Source organism: Phaenicophaeus curvirostris, chromosome 1, assembly GCF_032191515.1.
Source record: "Phaenicophaeus curvirostris isolate KB17595 chromosome 1, BPBGC_Pcur_1.0, whole genome shotgun sequence".
Taxonomy (NCBI): Eukaryota; Metazoa; Chordata; class Aves; order Cuculiformes; family Cuculidae; genus Phaenicophaeus; species Phaenicophaeus curvirostris.
In genome coordinates, this window is record NC_091392.1 from 15,252,944 (window position 1) to 15,269,819 (window position 16,876).

General features: G+C 41.2%; 1 protein-coding gene across 2 annotated transcripts; it reads left to right on the top strand.

Annotated features, from left to right (window-relative positions):
* The first annotated feature begins 3,686 nt into the window (after positions 1-3,686).
* CBLL1 (Cbl proto-oncogene like 1) lies at positions 3,687-10,175 on the top strand. 2 transcript variants are annotated; one of them, XM_069882657.1, is made up of 6 exons: positions 3,687-3,770; positions 6,344-6,511; positions 6,863-6,963; positions 7,224-7,307; positions 8,109-8,182; positions 8,716-10,175. In XM_069882657.1, exons 1-6 carry the CDS (start codon positions 3,758-3,760, stop codon positions 9,755-9,757), a joined length of 1,482 nt encoding a protein of 493 aa, XP_069738758.1. In that variant the 5' UTR covers positions 3,687-3,757; the 3' UTR covers positions 9,758-10,175. The 2 variants fall into 2 exon arrangements, with proteins under 2 accessions (XP_069738758.1, XP_069738830.1); XM_069882729.1 differs by having other exon boundaries at positions 6,866-6,963.
* The last annotated feature ends 6,701 nt before the right edge of the window (positions 10,176-16,876 follow it).

Sequence of the window (16,876 nt, forward strand, 5' to 3'; positions counted from 1 at the left end):
AATAGTTATATTTTTATACAGCATATTTCTTTCTTTTAATATCCTACATCAAACTGCTGCTGTTCTTTTACATCTGACAGTCCATAATGCACAAGTGCAATAATTTACAAAAGATAAAGGATTTGACCTGCAAAACTTTAACCCTTACTTTAGGAGTATTAAAAAAAATATGCAGAAAAATCAATGTTCTTACTTTTGATGAAGAAATGTGTTTTGATGGAAAACAGATGGATACCTTAATTTTTTTAGCACTACACTAATTTTTAAATGGAAAAAAGCCCTGCATGGTGAAGGAACAGATAGTTACAAAAGTGTAAGAAGTTCAGGTATAAAATCCCATTAAATTTCAGGATGTGGGCTACAGTGTATTCATATATTTAAGCCTCCTTATCTGATTATGTGAGAGAAGTTTCCCTATATTGCACTGCATAGAGAAGATTTTTGCTGCAAGTAATGTTAGCGGGAACACCTCAGGTAAAAGCTAAGCACTAAATAAATTATTCTGACTTAAGGACCTGAGTAAATTCTATCAAAATCAGTGAAAAAAGTCCTATAAACTTCATTCAGACAGCATCTCACACAGCAGGTAACAGCACCAGACCAACATCTTTATTCTCTAATTAAGGCAAAAACTTCAGCCTTCACAACAGTCAGTGAAGTTTCTCATTTCAAATGCAACATAGGCTTGAACGTAGACAATACTGATGTTCCAGTCCAAGTGAGCGAAACCAAAGCTTTGCATTTACAAATAGACACGTGCCATTTGTGCGTCAGACCGGCATCTCCGCAAGCTGAGCACGAGGCACCTGCTTAAGCAGCAAGTCAGACGGATCCACACCGCAGATGGAAGTATTAATTTCTATTTACACTAATGCTTCGGCTCAGGCTGCGATTTGACAATTCACGCTTTAAGCACTACCTGTTCTCATTCTCTCTCCTTCTGTTCGCCAGCCGAATGCATGAGGCCAGCACTTCTGTCCACATTATGGACAAAACTCTCCTGTCGGGGCATGGCCCCAACTTTCATTAACCTGAACGTTGGCTGCAGTTGTCAGTGCACATAGCGATGAAGGACAAAGCCAGTAATGTGTTTCTCAGCAGCTGTATTTCCTTTCTGAAGTGGATGTACATTTTATGTATAAAGTAAAATTAAAATATTCTACCTGGGACTGATGAGTGAGCTTTCAGATAATTTTTATTCAGAATACATACTATGGAAAAGATGGCACAAAAATGGTAGCAGTGGTATTATTTTTCCTCAAGAAAACATCTGCACTGTGAGGTTTGGGCATGGATCCTTACTTGACAGAAATCTGGGCTTAGGCTTTTTTTAAAACTTTCTCCAATTCTTGTCAATACAAGTATTTAGCAAAACAATTAAATATTCAACAGTCTTCCATTTTCCTTTCTAAATATGACATTTCAGCTAGAATTAATTGCTGGAAAATACGATGCAATGCACTTATTCTTAGCCTGCTTATATCTTCAAGGCACAGTTGTATTCTAATTAACTGGCACAGAATATTCAACTTTTCCTGGTGAACAGCATTGCACACAAAGCCTACAGTTACACAGAATGGTAAGAGTGACACACAGAAGGCATTCCAATACCTTTCTCAGTGGGTCAGGGGGCGCGTGCTTCTTAATTTTCTATCTCTGTACCCATTAAAATGAAGGATACCAAAATAATGCATTTTGCAATGGAGCTAAAATTCTGTACAATTTTGTACTAATTCAAACCTCCATAACTAATGCATCTAGATGTGCTTTCCTTTTTCCAGTAGAATGAAGAAGTGGTATTTTTGTATGCATTTTGGTATTACTATTCTGTTTCTGCATGTCACGTGTTATATTTGGAGCTATATTTTAAGTTTTTTACTCTTTTAAAAAGGTGCATTTTGAAAGTAATTGTGTTAACTAGAAAATAAAGTTGTGCATACTGAAAATGGGCTCCACGCATCTGTCTGTTGGGTTTTTCTTTGCTTTGGGAATTCTTATGAGGCAATAAAGCATATTACACAGGGATCAGCATCAGGCTTCCCTTGGGTCAGCTTTTTGAGGAACAGAGACATGAAGGAAAACCTGTTCTCTCTGCCTCGTGGGAACGAGGCAAGAAGCATCAGGCTTAAATGGCAGCTGTGTAGGTTAAGGCTGTAAAGATGATGAGAGATATGGTCCACAGGGATGGAAGATACCAATTCTTGAGACTATGAGACACAGGCACTAATCTGAAGCGTGTGGCAGAGTTGCCGCTACCTTAGGACAGCAGAAGGACAACTGAAGGCCACTTTCTACCCGATAACCTATAATTTAATTATATTTACGTTCATAGAATCACAGAATAGTTTGGGTTGGAAGAGACCTTAAAGAACATCCAGTTCCAACACCTTGTGATGGGCAGGGACACGTCCCACTACATTAGACACGATCTCATGTTCTCTTCCTTTCTTCAGTGCTGCAGAAGCACTCCAGAAAGACAGTATCCCACCGAATTCCATACGATTTACAAAACGCTAAGTTTAGGGAAATTACACGAAGTAGGTTCTTGAGGAAGTGAGCTCTCCTGCTCTTTTCCGGAAAAATTTCTTCACTGAGTTATCAGGCACTAGAACAGCTGCCCAGGGGAGTGGCTGAGTCTCCATCCCTAAAGGTGTTTAAAAGATGGGCAGGTTAAGGGCTTGGGTACAACTGGACTTGATGATCTCAAAGATCTTTCCAAACCAAACAGTTCTGTGAGAAATACTTATTCACTAGTAAAACACTGAAAAGGACACAGTCTTTGAAGCAAAGGCAATAATATTTTTATTTTACAATTCAATGCTGAATTGGATGCCCTTCTAAAAAAGGCATCCCATCTTAACAAAAGCAGTAGGTATATATACGAGTTTTAGACAAAGAAACATCTCAGTCCCTGAAGAATGTTTGTTTTTTCAAGTTATCCAACCATGTCTGGAGATGTCTGGAGACTCTCTTGAGGTTATCTCTTGACCCAGGAAAACATCTTACAAGACAATTAAGCACATCAATAAATTCTTGCAACTCTAAGTGATTGTTTATTCTTTCAGGTTATTTACCCGTGTCTGGAGATTGTCCGCATGTTATCTCTTGATACCAGACAGATTTATACAACGAGATAATTAAACATACAAACCAGCTGCAGCAAAACTCATCAATTCATTCTCACAATTCTACGAAGCCCGAGGGCGCACAGGAGGTTCGGTCCCGCAGCCCCCGGCCGCCAGGAGCGGCACGTTTCCACGACAAACCAGGGCTGCCCGCCCGCGGCCGGCGGTGCCCGCGGGGTTTCACGTTCGGCCGCTCCTTAGAAGCCCGAAGGGGCGGAGAGGAGCGCGGAAAAGAGCGCGCCGAGTCCCCGCCTCCCCCGCCAATCGCTTCCCGCGCCGCCATCTTGGGCGCTCCCGCTCCTCCGGCCCCGCCCAGCGCGCATGCGCGGTGGGCGCGGAACCGGTCCCACCATCCAACCGCCCCCCGCCCCCAGGCCACGCTCCGCGGCCGCCGTCCCGGCAGGCACCACGCCTCCCGCCGGGCCTGGGCGCCGCGAGCGTGGCTCCCGCCGCGCCTCCGCTCCGCCGGGCTCCCCCGCGGGCTCCGCCATGCCCTCAGCGCCCGCCGCTCCCCCGTGGACAGGCGACCGCGGCACCGCAAAGGCCTCCTCGCCGCGCCCTTTCACCTCGCGCTCCGGCCGCTTCCGCTTCCGGCCGCGCCCTTCCGCTCCCACAGTGCCCCGCGGCGAATCATGGACCACAATGGTGAGGAGGGGAGAGGCCGGGGGGCCCGCTCCTCCGCGTCCCCGCGGGGCCCGCTCCGCTCCGCCGGCCGGGACGGGCTCTCGGGGCGGCCGGGGGCGCGGCGGGGCCTCCCTGCGGCCTCTCTGCGGCCTCCCTGCGGCCTCCCTGCGGCGCCGCCGGGCCCCGCCGGGCCCCGCGCCGCCGGGGCCGGGTTTTCCCTTCCCCGAGCTGCGCTCTCTGGCTCTGGAAGGGAAACTCCTAAAGCGAGCGTTGCCGCTCTGGCGCTGAGCGGCTTGGCGAGGGCTCCGGGAGCGGATGAGCGAGCGTGGGGGTTGCTCGTTGTCTTTTACCAAAGATTGCGTTGTCAATTTATGCATATCGGGTGTAGGATTTGAGCTCTATTTATGAATTTTTGAAAAACACTTGAAACGCATTAATAAAGCATATAAAGTTGATGAAAGAGAGAGTTTAGGAGGAGGTAGCTTGTCTTAATTAGCGCTTCCCTTAGTAGCACTAACACTTTTGCTTTAATTTTCATATTTTTCTTCTTCATCCTGCTACTTGTGCTTATGCAGACTGGAATGGTCTCAAGCTCCCCCAGGGAAGGTTTAGGCTGAACATTAGGAAAAAAATTTTCACGGAAAGGGTCATTGGGCACTGGCAAAGGCTGCCCAGGGAGGTGGTTCAGTCACCTCCACCGGAGGTGTTTAAGGGCCAGGTGGATGAGGCGCTAAGGGTGATGGTTTAGTGATTGATAGGAATGGTTGGACTCGGTGATCTGGTGGGTCTTTTCCGGCCTGGTGATTCTATGATTTTATTATTCTCCTGTGAAATGTGAATGAGTAATTAACTTCCTAGTTTGGATCAGTTGAGCAAGTAACTCATGTAAACGTTCCTGGCTCGCAAAGGTATATGGAAAAGAAACAGCAGAACTTAATTGTATCCTACTGGCAGCTCAATGGACTGAGTAATACAAAAAAATTGGTTTGTTTTGATTTTAATTTGTTTTTGTTATCCCTGTTTGCAAATGGATTTTCCGAATGAGTCTGGTCTGTGGTGTTGTGGTTTTGTATATTCTAGTAGAAAACAGGATTTCTCAAAGTTTTTGTGTATTCTGATAGGAAACAGGATTTCCCAACAAGTGGAAAATAAGTGCCTTTAGTGTTATCTCTGGTGTTCCAGGCCAGCAGCCTCTGGGATGCCTGGTGTTGTAGTTGTGTGTTTGCGAGGCCATTTGTTCAGCCAACAGGACAGCCTAAACAAAAGCAACAAACACCACAAAATTAAAACTAGGCTTTATTGCTTTTACCTTTTTACACATTGCTTTTTAGAGTGAAATGTGTCAACCACAATGCTAAGAGGAGTAAATACATTTGCTCCATCAGAGCAAGTTGAGGGCTCTTGATTTTGAGGTAAAGTGACTGTCAGGGCAGGGTCCCAATTTGAAACTTTGTCACAGTTCTTAGTTTGGGTGGTAGTTGCAGAGTAACTTAGAGCAATTCCATCCTTCTGTTTTTAATTTGTTTTTCCTCCACTTGTGCGGTGTGGGCTGGCTGTAGGTTTTGAGGGGCAGTTGTTTTGGAGGCATTGTGCAGGATTGTGCTGATGGGGCCCTAATTTCAATATCCAGATGCTGCTGTGCAGTAATCCTTTGAGGCCTCAGCAGTCATTCCATGGCTGCAGAGCTCTATCGAGTGGGATGGCAAGGCTCACACCCTTAACAGCTTGTGGCACACCCCTCCAAGGCTGAGCACGTGCTGCTTTGAAACACTTGTCAAAATGGCATTTCCAATTAAAATGAAAGTGAGCTGGGTGGATTTGTGAAGGACATAACTTTATTTTTGTGTGAATGAGATGCTGTGCAGACGTTTAAAGTTGACTCACTGAAAGCTGAGGGAGTTGTACCCCCTTCATTGGTGTTGCTTGTTGCAATACCCCATCTAGGTTATCTCCTGGAGCCTATTTCTGCTGTTGCTTTTGTTGGGCTATTGCTTCCTTCCTTTGCTCTGGTACTTGGATTTAAATCCGGTTACAGAGAATTCTGTATGTAGTGGGGAACAATAATTTTCAGTTTGGCCAGGATAATACTATTCTTATGTACAGATACTTGAGTGATACTTATGCCAGATTTCTAAGTGAGATGTCAAGATGCTGAGTTAATGTGGAAACCAGTTTCCTTCCAACTTTTACAATGTATGTAAGTTATTTATGAAACTTACCTTTTCTCATAAGATGTTCTGTGCTGTGAAGATTATATGACTCTTCAGTGGGATTCACACTGTGAGAGGAGCTGTACAATTAATGTTGTTATTCATGTTGTGGAGAAATGACAGACTAGCTAACTTGTTTAAATACCTTTATTTTTAGAACTAGATGTCCTAAAATCGTGGTTGTTCCCTATGCAGTTTTGTGACTTCACACAAAATTTCTTCTAGGGATTATTTGTTTTCTAGTGATTAAACCTTAATATGTTTTACAAGTCTCAAACAAGCTCTAAAATATGTCTTAAAACTTTTCTGTTAATATTTAGCCTCTTTAGAAACTGAGATAACTGAAAAATTAGGTAAGCTTTTTTTTTTTTATTCCTTTCATAGACAATGATTTGCAAGGAACAAATAGTTCAGGATCATTGGGTGGTCTTGACGTTCGTAGAAGAATCCCTATAAAGCTTATATCAAAACAGACCAATAAAACCAAACCTGCACCTCGAACTCCAAGGAATATGAACAGGATGCCATCAAAGACACAAGCTGGTGATGAAGGTAAGTTAGGATAAATGGTAGCCCTGCAGCAGGGAAGCATTTTATTCTGCAGCGTTGTTCAAGACTTTATTCAGCCTCAGAAATTTTGAGACCAGAGTTCTGTCCAAGTGCAAAACAAGTTTCAAATTTCTGGATATTGCTGCACTATAAGATTAAATGGTGCACGTTCCCTAAACAGACTGTCTTAGTGTTTGACTGTACCTTTCTGTAGGATGGGCCCAGCAGGTTAGAAGTGCTGCGGCGTTTCTTGATGGTTTCAGTACAGAATGACACATGCTCTTAATAGCAACTTGTGTCAATTAGGAAAGTGTTGGTTGGCTTTTGTCTTTCTTTGCTTTCTTCTTCCCACAGAAGAATTTGATTATAATGAAGAGGAGCGATATGAATGCAAAGGAGGTGAAATGTTTGGCAATCAGAGGAGATTTCCTGGACCTATCTTTTGGGACTATAAGGTAAAGTCATAGATGGGAAGTAGTGAATCTTTGTCGTCAATCATATCAATCTACAGGTGGTCCTGGTAGATACCTTCTTAAATAAAAGTGTTTCCATTACTTTTGACTGACTGAAAATAAATTCTCTGTTTTCTTGCATTTGTGGTGTTCTTACTTCCTTCTCAGATAACTTAGAAATAATGGATATATTCATGGTAATTAAATTAGAAGCTTTAATGATGTTGGCTTTTGTTCTCCCACCCTTTTCTCTACCCTGTTAGATAAACTTGCTGGGGGAAAAGGATGATACACCAGTCCATTTCTGTGATAAGTGTGGATTGCCCATCAAAATGTATGGACGCATGGTGAGTGATATTATCAGTGGAAGATGCAGCCATGGTTTCCTTTTTGGTAAAAACAGGTTTTCTTGTGTCCTTCTGAAGCCTCTGGAGGTTACTAATCTCAGCAGGCCTCTGAATAAACAGCAGAAGAATATTGGGGTGGAACTGGGATCTTTGTTGATGAAGTGGTTTTGTTCCGTCTATCTGTCTGGTTTCACTTTACGCCCTGATTTAATAATGTAAGCTCAAAAATGTTAAAAAATGAGAACACAATCACCAACAAAACCCCTTCAAATTCAGTGAGTTCTGACTTTACACCACTTAGCTTGTGAAATGAGCTCCTTATGTCTAATGAAGACTTGGAATGCAGTTAGAAAACACTGTTCCCTTTTATGTCTCTTTAAAATTATTGTGACAAAATCCCTGAGACTACTTTAGATTTCAAAGTGTGATGTAACAGGCATCAGGATCTGGCTTAATGACAGTTAATGCTTTTAAAACTTTCCTGCCTTGCCAGCAAGACAGGTGTAATTAGATTGTGTACACAGCTTCTGTGAATGTTCCGTGTTGGTATTGCAAGACTTAAACTTTTGCCTGTACATTTGTGCCAGCTCTTAAAGAACCTTAACAAATTGACCCCAAAAACCTAAATGCAAAACAAACAAGCTTCTACCTAAAGATGCTCTAAACTAGCAATTACCACTCTGCTAGTAAAAGTAATACAGTTACTTTTAGAAATTGTGTGCTGGAGGGAGGAACAGTGTTCTGCAAAATGCTGTGGATATTTATATGCGTCATCTTAACAGAGCCATTTTTTGTCTCTAGATACCGTGCAAGCATGTTTTCTGCTATGACTGTGCTATACTACATGAGAAAAAGGGAGACAAGATGTGTCCAGGGTAAGTTATCTCAAGATTTATTCTTAAAGGAAACATAGGAAAGTAACTTAACTATCTTATTTCAGATACTGTATTAACATAATTCTTATTTATGGCCATTTAGCAGAGGCAGTAGAGGACTCTTTACCACTTGATTATAGTTTTGTATTCCATAGTTTGTTGTTTTAAGTATTTGGGTAGATAACCTCATGCTGTTGCTCTACTTTAAAGAGGCATAAATGGCAGTTTAATTTACTTAGTGAGTGTGACTCTTGGTGGGGCTTCAAGTGTGCAAGAAATTTGTGAGACACTGATGCTATTTATAAATTTCCATCTCTTTAATTTTTTTGTTCTTTCATAGTTGTCTTTGGAGTCTTAAAAAAACAGATAATCTTCGAAACCAATGAAATATTTCTTTCATTGCTACTGTGGAGAAAAAACTGTCAGTTTTAATTTAGGTAGTTGTGGTAAATTGATTGACTTTTTAAGAAAGATAATAATTGCAGATTGAGTTCTTTGTGATGACAATAAACCAATATTCTCTTCTGATGTAGCTGTAATGAACCAGTGCAGCGAATCGAGCAGTGTGTCCGAGGGTCTCTCTTCATGTGTAGCATTGTTCAGGGGTGCAAGAGAACTTACCTGTCACAGAGGGACTTACAAGCTCACATCAACCACCGTCATATGAGAGCTGGAAAGCCTGTCACTCGTCCTCCGATTGAACCTGTGCATCCTCCTATTGCCCCTCCACCTGCTGAAATCCCGGAGCGTTTCATAATGCCACCTGAGAAACATCATATGAGCCACATTCCGCCAAAGCAGCACATCATGATGCCACCACCTCCTTTGCAGCACGTGCCACACGAGCATTATAATCAGCCACACGAAGACATCCGTGCGCCTCCTGCAGAGATGTCCATGGCTCCACCGCCACCTCGCCCGGTCAGTCAGGACACCTTCCGCATTTCCACAAGAAAACACAGCAACTTAATAACCGTCCCTATTCAGGATGATTCGAATTCAGGTGCTCGAGAACCACCTCCACCGGCCCCTGCACCTGCTCATCATCATCCTGAATACCAGGGCCAGCCAGTGGTATCGCACCCTCACCACATTATGCCTCCACAGCAACATTACGCGCCACCCCCACCACCACCTCCACCAATAAGCCATCCACTGCAGCACCCTCCCCAGGCAGCAGGTACTCCACACATGGTGTATAGCCAAGCTCCTCCACCACCAATGACCTCTGCTCCTCCTCCAATAACCCCACCACCTGGACATATAATTGCCCAGATGCCACCATATATGAATCATCCTCCTCCGGGACCTCCCCCTCCTCAGCACGGAGGCCCCCCTGTAAATGTAAATGCTCCCCCTCCCCATCACTATAATCCTTCCTCTTTGCCACAGTTCAGTGAAGATCAAGGAACGCTTAGTCCCCCTTTCACACAGCCTGGGGGAATGAGTCCAGGGATATGGCCCGCTCCAAGGGGGCCGCCTCCACCTCCAAGAATGCAAGGGCCTCCTGCTCAGGCCCCGCTTCCTGGACCACACCACCCTGATCAAGCCAGATACAGACCCTATTACCAATGATGTGAGCAATTATATGAATAGAGAGTGCTATGAAGAGGATAGAACTATTTACAACAGCCTTTTAACTAATTGTTTTGGGGTTTTATTTTGTTGTGTTTTTTAAAAAAAAGAACCTGTCGTTTTGACTGTAAGACATTTTGGGGGTTGAATCTCAAATGATTTTTAAGCATTGACTGTAGGACTCTGTAGTGCTGAAATAAGTGGCTTAGTAGACCACGGTTTCATTTTAACAGAACTTCTGTTTCTAGTGTGGTTAAATGTTCTAAGATGAACGCTTGTAATGTTATTTCCTGGAGAAAATGAACACATGTTGTACCATTCTGAGTATTGTTTTTGTTAAATCCAGTGTTTAGTTTCACTTGTGATATGTTTTTGTTAACCTGTGTACAATAATTAAATTGAAACATGGTTGTAAAAATGGTGGGTTTCTATATGAAATTAACACAAACCTAGCTCTGGGCCATGTTTTCAGCACTAATCCTTTCCAAATGGGCAGTGTAATGAAATACTAAGGGAACTTTAATATTTCTCCTAACAGTTACCATTACTTATAAGGAATTCAGGCTATGGTGAATTCATAGCACTAGTAATCAGACACGCAGAATACTGCGTTTCAGCTTTTTTTCTTTAAATTGATGCAGAAAGATAAATTTATCAGAAGTTCAGCTTTGGACATGATACAAAACCGTATAATAATGCATTCTGGGTTTTGATTTTTTTTTTTTAATTTGTTTTGTTTGGGTTTGGGGTTTTTTGTTTGTTTTAAAGCTCGTTTTGTTTCAGAAGGTTCTGTTTACATGTACACTACTCACTGGAGTCGAATTCAAATTATTATCTTTGTCTATGGCTACATTTGTGTGGAGGTGGCTGTGAATTGGTTGCCATGTCTGTGAGAAGCATATTATTTTAGGTAGCAGAGTGATGTTTGGCTCTGTCACTTTATACAATATGTACAGTAGGACAACTTCCCTCTTGGATAACCGGAAAGTGGTCTGAAATCCCTTATGTAGATACAAAGAAATAAAAAAGCTACACATTTTCTATCTGTTTCCATTTTGTGATACAGATCTAATTGAACAGAAAGTTTTCCTTTTTTTTTAAAAGCAGCACTATAAGCAGGCCCTCAGGTCTGCTTTGGCCCAAGATTTATGTTTCATAAGCGTACTTTTTGAAGAGAAGTCTAACAAGCCTAACACGAGAATGTTGGTTTTTTTAGTGCAGCTGGTAGCAGAACCGGACAATAAGAAGACAGTACTGGCTGTTGTTTGGAGTGCTTGTCTTTGCATTTCTAATCAATGTCAGTGCTGAATGTTTGGGTTTTCAAAATGCCACATTTCTTGCAGTGGTGCTTTTAGATGAAGAAATCCTTGGGTTTTTTCAAAGGTTTGTAAATTTCTACTATTCTTGAATAATCTGAACCATCTTAAAGCCTCAGTGTCACTATTTATTTTGAAACCTTTCTTCATGTCTCATAAGTGTTAACTTTATGAAAGAGCTTTGGCAGTGCAATGTTCCAAATTTTGTAATTTTGCGTATCAACTGCATATCTTTTATTTGCCAGAGCAAGGGCTCTTCAAATTTACTCTGTTATTGCCATTGATTTCCTTGTGAGCATGGGCAAATCTTTTAGACTACTTTTCCAATCAATACTTCTTTAGAGGTGTGCAAATAAATTCTGAGATACACAAATAAATTCCGAGGGGTACGAATGGCCAGTGTCAACTGATGAAAAGCCTACTTAACTGTAACATGCTCTTTGTAAGACAAAGTTCCTTGTTTCGGTTTCTCTGAAAAATAAGTAATTTTAAATAAAATGCACTGATGAAATAAAAAGAGGCTGGTTGTATGATGGTGTGCTGTGGTATGGCGTTGGTTGAAAATTTACTGTTTCAGTGCATATGAAAGTTACAGCATTACTTTGTTTCACTAACTTTATTAATAAACACATTGAGGAAGTATTAAGGACCCCCTTTTGTCACTGTTAAATCACTTGGTAGAAGGCAGGTTTATATTACAGCATACAATTTCATCTGTGAGGAAATCTGCGTGTCTGGTTATTGTTATTTGACTCTGCAAGGCCAAACTTACGTTTATTGTACCTGTTTGAAATGGACTGACTGGTGGTTCTGGGTACCAGTGTCATTTTGCTCAGGCTGAGAAGGCAACGTGTGGTTTTACAAGGATATGACAGGCTTCTGCACAGCGAGATGTGTCAACCTCACCCATGCATGTTCTGAAATCAACTGTTACTTGCCAGTTGCAGGTGATAAGGACGTAAGGCAAGATTTTCCATCATGCTGCTACTTAGAAGTAAGTTGGATTGCGTACTTCTGTTGTATGTTACCTGGTCTGTGGTGAAGCAGATGAAAGGTTCACACATAATAATTCTGGGCCTGCTTTTATTCTTGAAATTATTAATGAAATGCTTCTCTGAAAATGCTGAGGCAGTCGGATTGATAAGGGGATGCTGCAACCTTAGAATTACAGAATCACTAGGTTGGAAAAGACCTCTTAGATCATTGAGTCCAACTTTTGCTCTATCAAAAAGCATAAAAGGATAAAATATCAGTATAGAGAATGTGTGAGATTTTTTTCTGTTTATATATGAAGCAAAGACGATATATGTCATCTGGACAGTGACCCAAAAAATCAGTGGGATCCCTTGCAGTATTCAGTGACCATGGGCCAGAAGCCTTTGTGATAGAGAACTTAGTGAAAGGTCAAATTATATAGACAGGGCTTTGACTTAAGTCAGATTTCTGTGTCCTTGTACAGGAGGACCTAAATAATTTTTTTATTTATTAAGTCTTAGGTTTACCAATGTAGCTAAGGGTATTGCCGATGCTTTCATATTTACAAAGGTAAAAAAGGTCTGTGTTGGTCGAAACCTTATGTTAACAGGCTTTTTCAATTGTTTGTGGGCTTTGGGGTGTGATTTGGTTTTTTTGTTGCTGTTCAGTTGGTTGGTTGCAGGAGTTTTGTAAAATGCCCCATTATTTCACTGAAGTTTAGAAATGCCGTATATTGTACTTGATTGTGTAAGTGACGGTCTTAATAATAGTGAGATGTACTTGCAAATTCTTTGGATTTCTACTTTAGTTTTCCTTTAAAGACAAACATTTGAATTGAATCAGTTATGTTTATTTTGAATAAATATGTCTGTGGCAGTGATCTCTCTCCCAAGGCATTGCTGAGCAGATCTCAGCTTTTGAACTCCAATGACATTTGAATTTGTCAGGCACTGTAAGTTCTCCTACTAATGTCACATAAGGGAATGAAAAGGGATTTGATGATGGTTTATATCCACCATACAATGAATGACAGGACACCAGCAGATAGCCTGAAAACACTTGTGGTTTAGATGCTTGTCTCCTTATACTTTATCTTCAATTCCATCTTTAACTTTGCTTAAAGGATTGCCTGCAACCATGCATACTTTACAATAAGCAGGCTAATTGCATAAGCGTGTACTTTGTTTGGTGGTTTCAAATACTATTAACATAACGACTGGTTACTTAGATGAGTTAAGGGATATTTTCATGCCTTTTAAAAAAGGAAAAATGCTAATTAGTTTTAAAAAATCTGATTCAAGGGGATTAGAAGAGCCTATTGGATGGAGTTTCCACTTCTCATTTACTGCTCTCAAAGGAGTGTCAAATTCTTTTTGTTAAAAAATGAAGTGGAAATAACATGTGTTCATTCCATGTTAGAGTTTGTACACTCAACAAGGGAGAAAAACCACCTCTGTATTATATGCAGTCAAACGTTCTCAAAAGCACCTTTGTGGATACGCTTTCTCCCTGGAGCAAGTCTGAACACACCTCTCTAAATGTTTTCTGCTCTGTAAAACGTGTGTCTGATTTTGTGTGGTTTCTGTCTGTGTGCATTGCTGTGTTGCTGACAAAAGCATCCACATGGCTGCATCAGAAGGCGCTGGGAAGCCTGGGAAGCTGGAGAAGCACAGAGGGTTGCAGTTGCATCCTGATATTGGATGTATGGGAAGTAAGTTTGAACTTTCCCTGTTCATGTATAAGACACCACAGGGTCCAATGCAACAAAAAATGTGCAAGGTTTATGTTCATTTTCATCCTAACTACATTTCAAAAAGAAATGTCAGTACTATAGTAGTTGTAGTTCCCCTGGTTTTTATTTTAGGGTGTTAAAAACAATACTTGGCAACCGTTAAATCATCTTTATTTAGTAATGGTGCCTCCAAAACCGAGAGGTTCGTCGTGTATTCAGGTATGTTATATTCACACGGACGATTATCGTACAGACTGGTTTGTAAACTGAATTGCTTGCTTTTGTTCGGGCAATGTGAGTGAGGATGATGAAGTTTAGAGCTCCTTTGCATCCTGACTTGGCCATAAGACAGAGTGACTTCAGAAACTTTTCCTATTCTGAATTGTATCTCCTTGTTCACTAAATATGGGGCATTCATTGTGGTTTGTTTTTTAGTTGTTTTTTTTTAATATTTTCAGTTTTGACTCAGTTCATGAGTACAAAAGATTAAAAGATTAAAAAAAAAAATCCAACACAAGTCCAGAAAGTTGTGGGTGAAATAGCAGCAGGGAGCTGGTAAACAAACTCAGTCTTCTTGAAACTTTAATCATTCACTTTGATAACAGAGTGCAAGTGATTGTCATCTGCTAGTAAGGCTGTTTGTAATGCAGTCAATACAATGGAAAGAATGATTATGTTTGCAAGCGGACAGGAAAATTTCCACTTTTATGTAGTAAAGTTTCAGAAAAGAAGTTCAGCTTAACTGCTTAAAAAAATCCCCAAATTTTAAATAGATGTGAATATGTGTCAGTTGACAAAATTTTTCTTCAGTTCGAGACTTGATCATGGCTCCAAGATATTTTATGGTTAATTATTTCCTACACTAAATAAAATCACATACATACTTATGAGAGTTCCTGCACTTGTCCTTTGCCATTTCAGGATCAGATAAACTTTCAGGCATTTTCTTAGGCAGCAGAAGGGAGAAGATGTTTTCTTAAGAACTGTGAGAAAAGAAAGCTGCCTCCATTCAAAACAGGGATGGGGAAGAGAGAATTGCAAGTGACATTTGTTTCCAATAAAGAAATGCTTAAAGATACTTTAACAGAAACTTAGTTTGAAATTCAAAAAACGTAAGGGTTTGTATCTTATAATACTCCTTCCATTAGGCCTAAGATCTTGGATAACTTAATAACTTTGCATTTTTTGGCTCCATATTTCACACAGGCAGTCTCTGCTGCACTGTGAAGTGAAAACCGAGTTTGAGAGTAGGCTTGTGCATCACAGGCTGCATGGCTTCTGTATTTTCTGTCCCTCTTGTTGGCTGTAAAATGCCTGTTATATACTTACCAAGCATCTGCACTGTGCTGAGGAGAAATATGCTCAGGATATGTTATGAATTGACGCCACATCTGTCATCCCCTCAAAAAGAAAGCAGGTATGAAATTTGCCTTTTAGCTTGTTCTTGAGTAATATATTGAAAAGTGGTACATGGCACTGCTCTAATCGCTCAGTGACAGTGCTCAGTGGAAGAGCAGTATCTAGGTTTCCAAAGGTGCCTGTCTCAAAACTAAGCCAAGAAATTTGCATCACCACAGTGTTCTACAACAGAGCAAGGAGTACGTGCAACAATCTGTGTGAGGGTAAACTGCCTGGAGCAACGTTAGTGTTAGAGTAACCGAGAATGCAGAAATAACCAGTACCTGGAAGGGAAATCACGCAACACATCACAAATACAACGCAGCTCTTGTCAACATTAAAAAATAAGGAGTAGAGTGATTTAAGAGGATGACAAGTAGCTGGTGGGGACATGTGGCATGGGAGTGCAAGGCTCTCCAGTTAAGGCTGTCTAGGTCTCCTGTCCACTTGAAAAATGATGAATGCTTTTGGAAAGGGGATTCATGCTCAGGGGCACTGTGCTGTATCAAGAGTCATTAGTACTGAATCGTTCGGAGGAGTGCAACTTAGAAGAGAAAATGTTTTCCTTAACCTGAAACCTGTCAGCAAATCCAGTATGGCTTTGAAGTGCAGTATGTGGGGTTCCACCAGGCTGAATTACTTTGCTAGGGATGTGTCTGTGTAGGTGCATGTGAGCACAGGACTGGAAAGAACAGCCTCGGTCAGAAAGTCCAGATTCCACTGGTACAATGTGATAACATGATTTTCATTAATTATGCTAAGCCTCATATTAAAAGTAGTTTAGGGTGTTTTTTCCCTTCTCTTATTCTCACTGGAAAAGGTGTTCCAGAATCTCATCATTGTAAAAATTAGGAACCATCTTCTAATATCTTGTTTATGTTTATGTTTGGCCAGTTTATGTCTTTTTTCTCTTTCATGGGACAATATTATCTTTTTATCTTGCATAGCCTTTCCTCTCTCTTAGGTTAAATCCCTCATGCGTCTATATTTCTTTTTTCATCCCTTGAATACAGGCTGTCTGTTCCACAAAGGTCCTCATTGTGATTTTCCTCATTAATTGCAATTTGAGTTCATCTTTCTTGAACTGGAGGGCTTAGTCTTGAAGTTCGGAGTATTTAGAGTGATATCTCACCTGCGTGTTGCATAGTAGCACTCACACCCTCCATATTCTGCTGGGAAAATTTGATACAATCTATGGTTTTTTTTGGAAAGCTGCATTAGAAAGGGAATTCAGCGGTGTCCTAGTAGTACCTGTTCTCAGGTGCTGTTGTGCTGGTTGTCTGGCACGCAATATGTACGTGACGAAGCCAGCAAGTCTGTGGTGGTGCTGGCAGAAAAGCAGCAGGCTGGTACAGCTGCCAACTATCCCCCTGACGTCTGCAGAAAGTGGTTTGTAACATCTTGCTCTGATTACAACCCAAGGCTGCCACTCCCACGTCATTTTGGACACACGACCAACCACTGCAGAGCCGCAGCTTGTTGCTCGCCTGAAAATCCATGAGTATGTGTTCTGAATGCTGAAAGTCTCTTACCTCAGCCTTCAAGGTCACCTTATTCTTTTGGTATTCAAAGCCTCCTCACTTTAATATTATCTTCCAGCTTTGTTTCACTGGCAGAATTTGTGAGATAACTCCAGATTTTCAAAAAAAAAAAAAAGAAAGAAAGAAATTAATGAAAATATCGAACAGATCAGTGCTT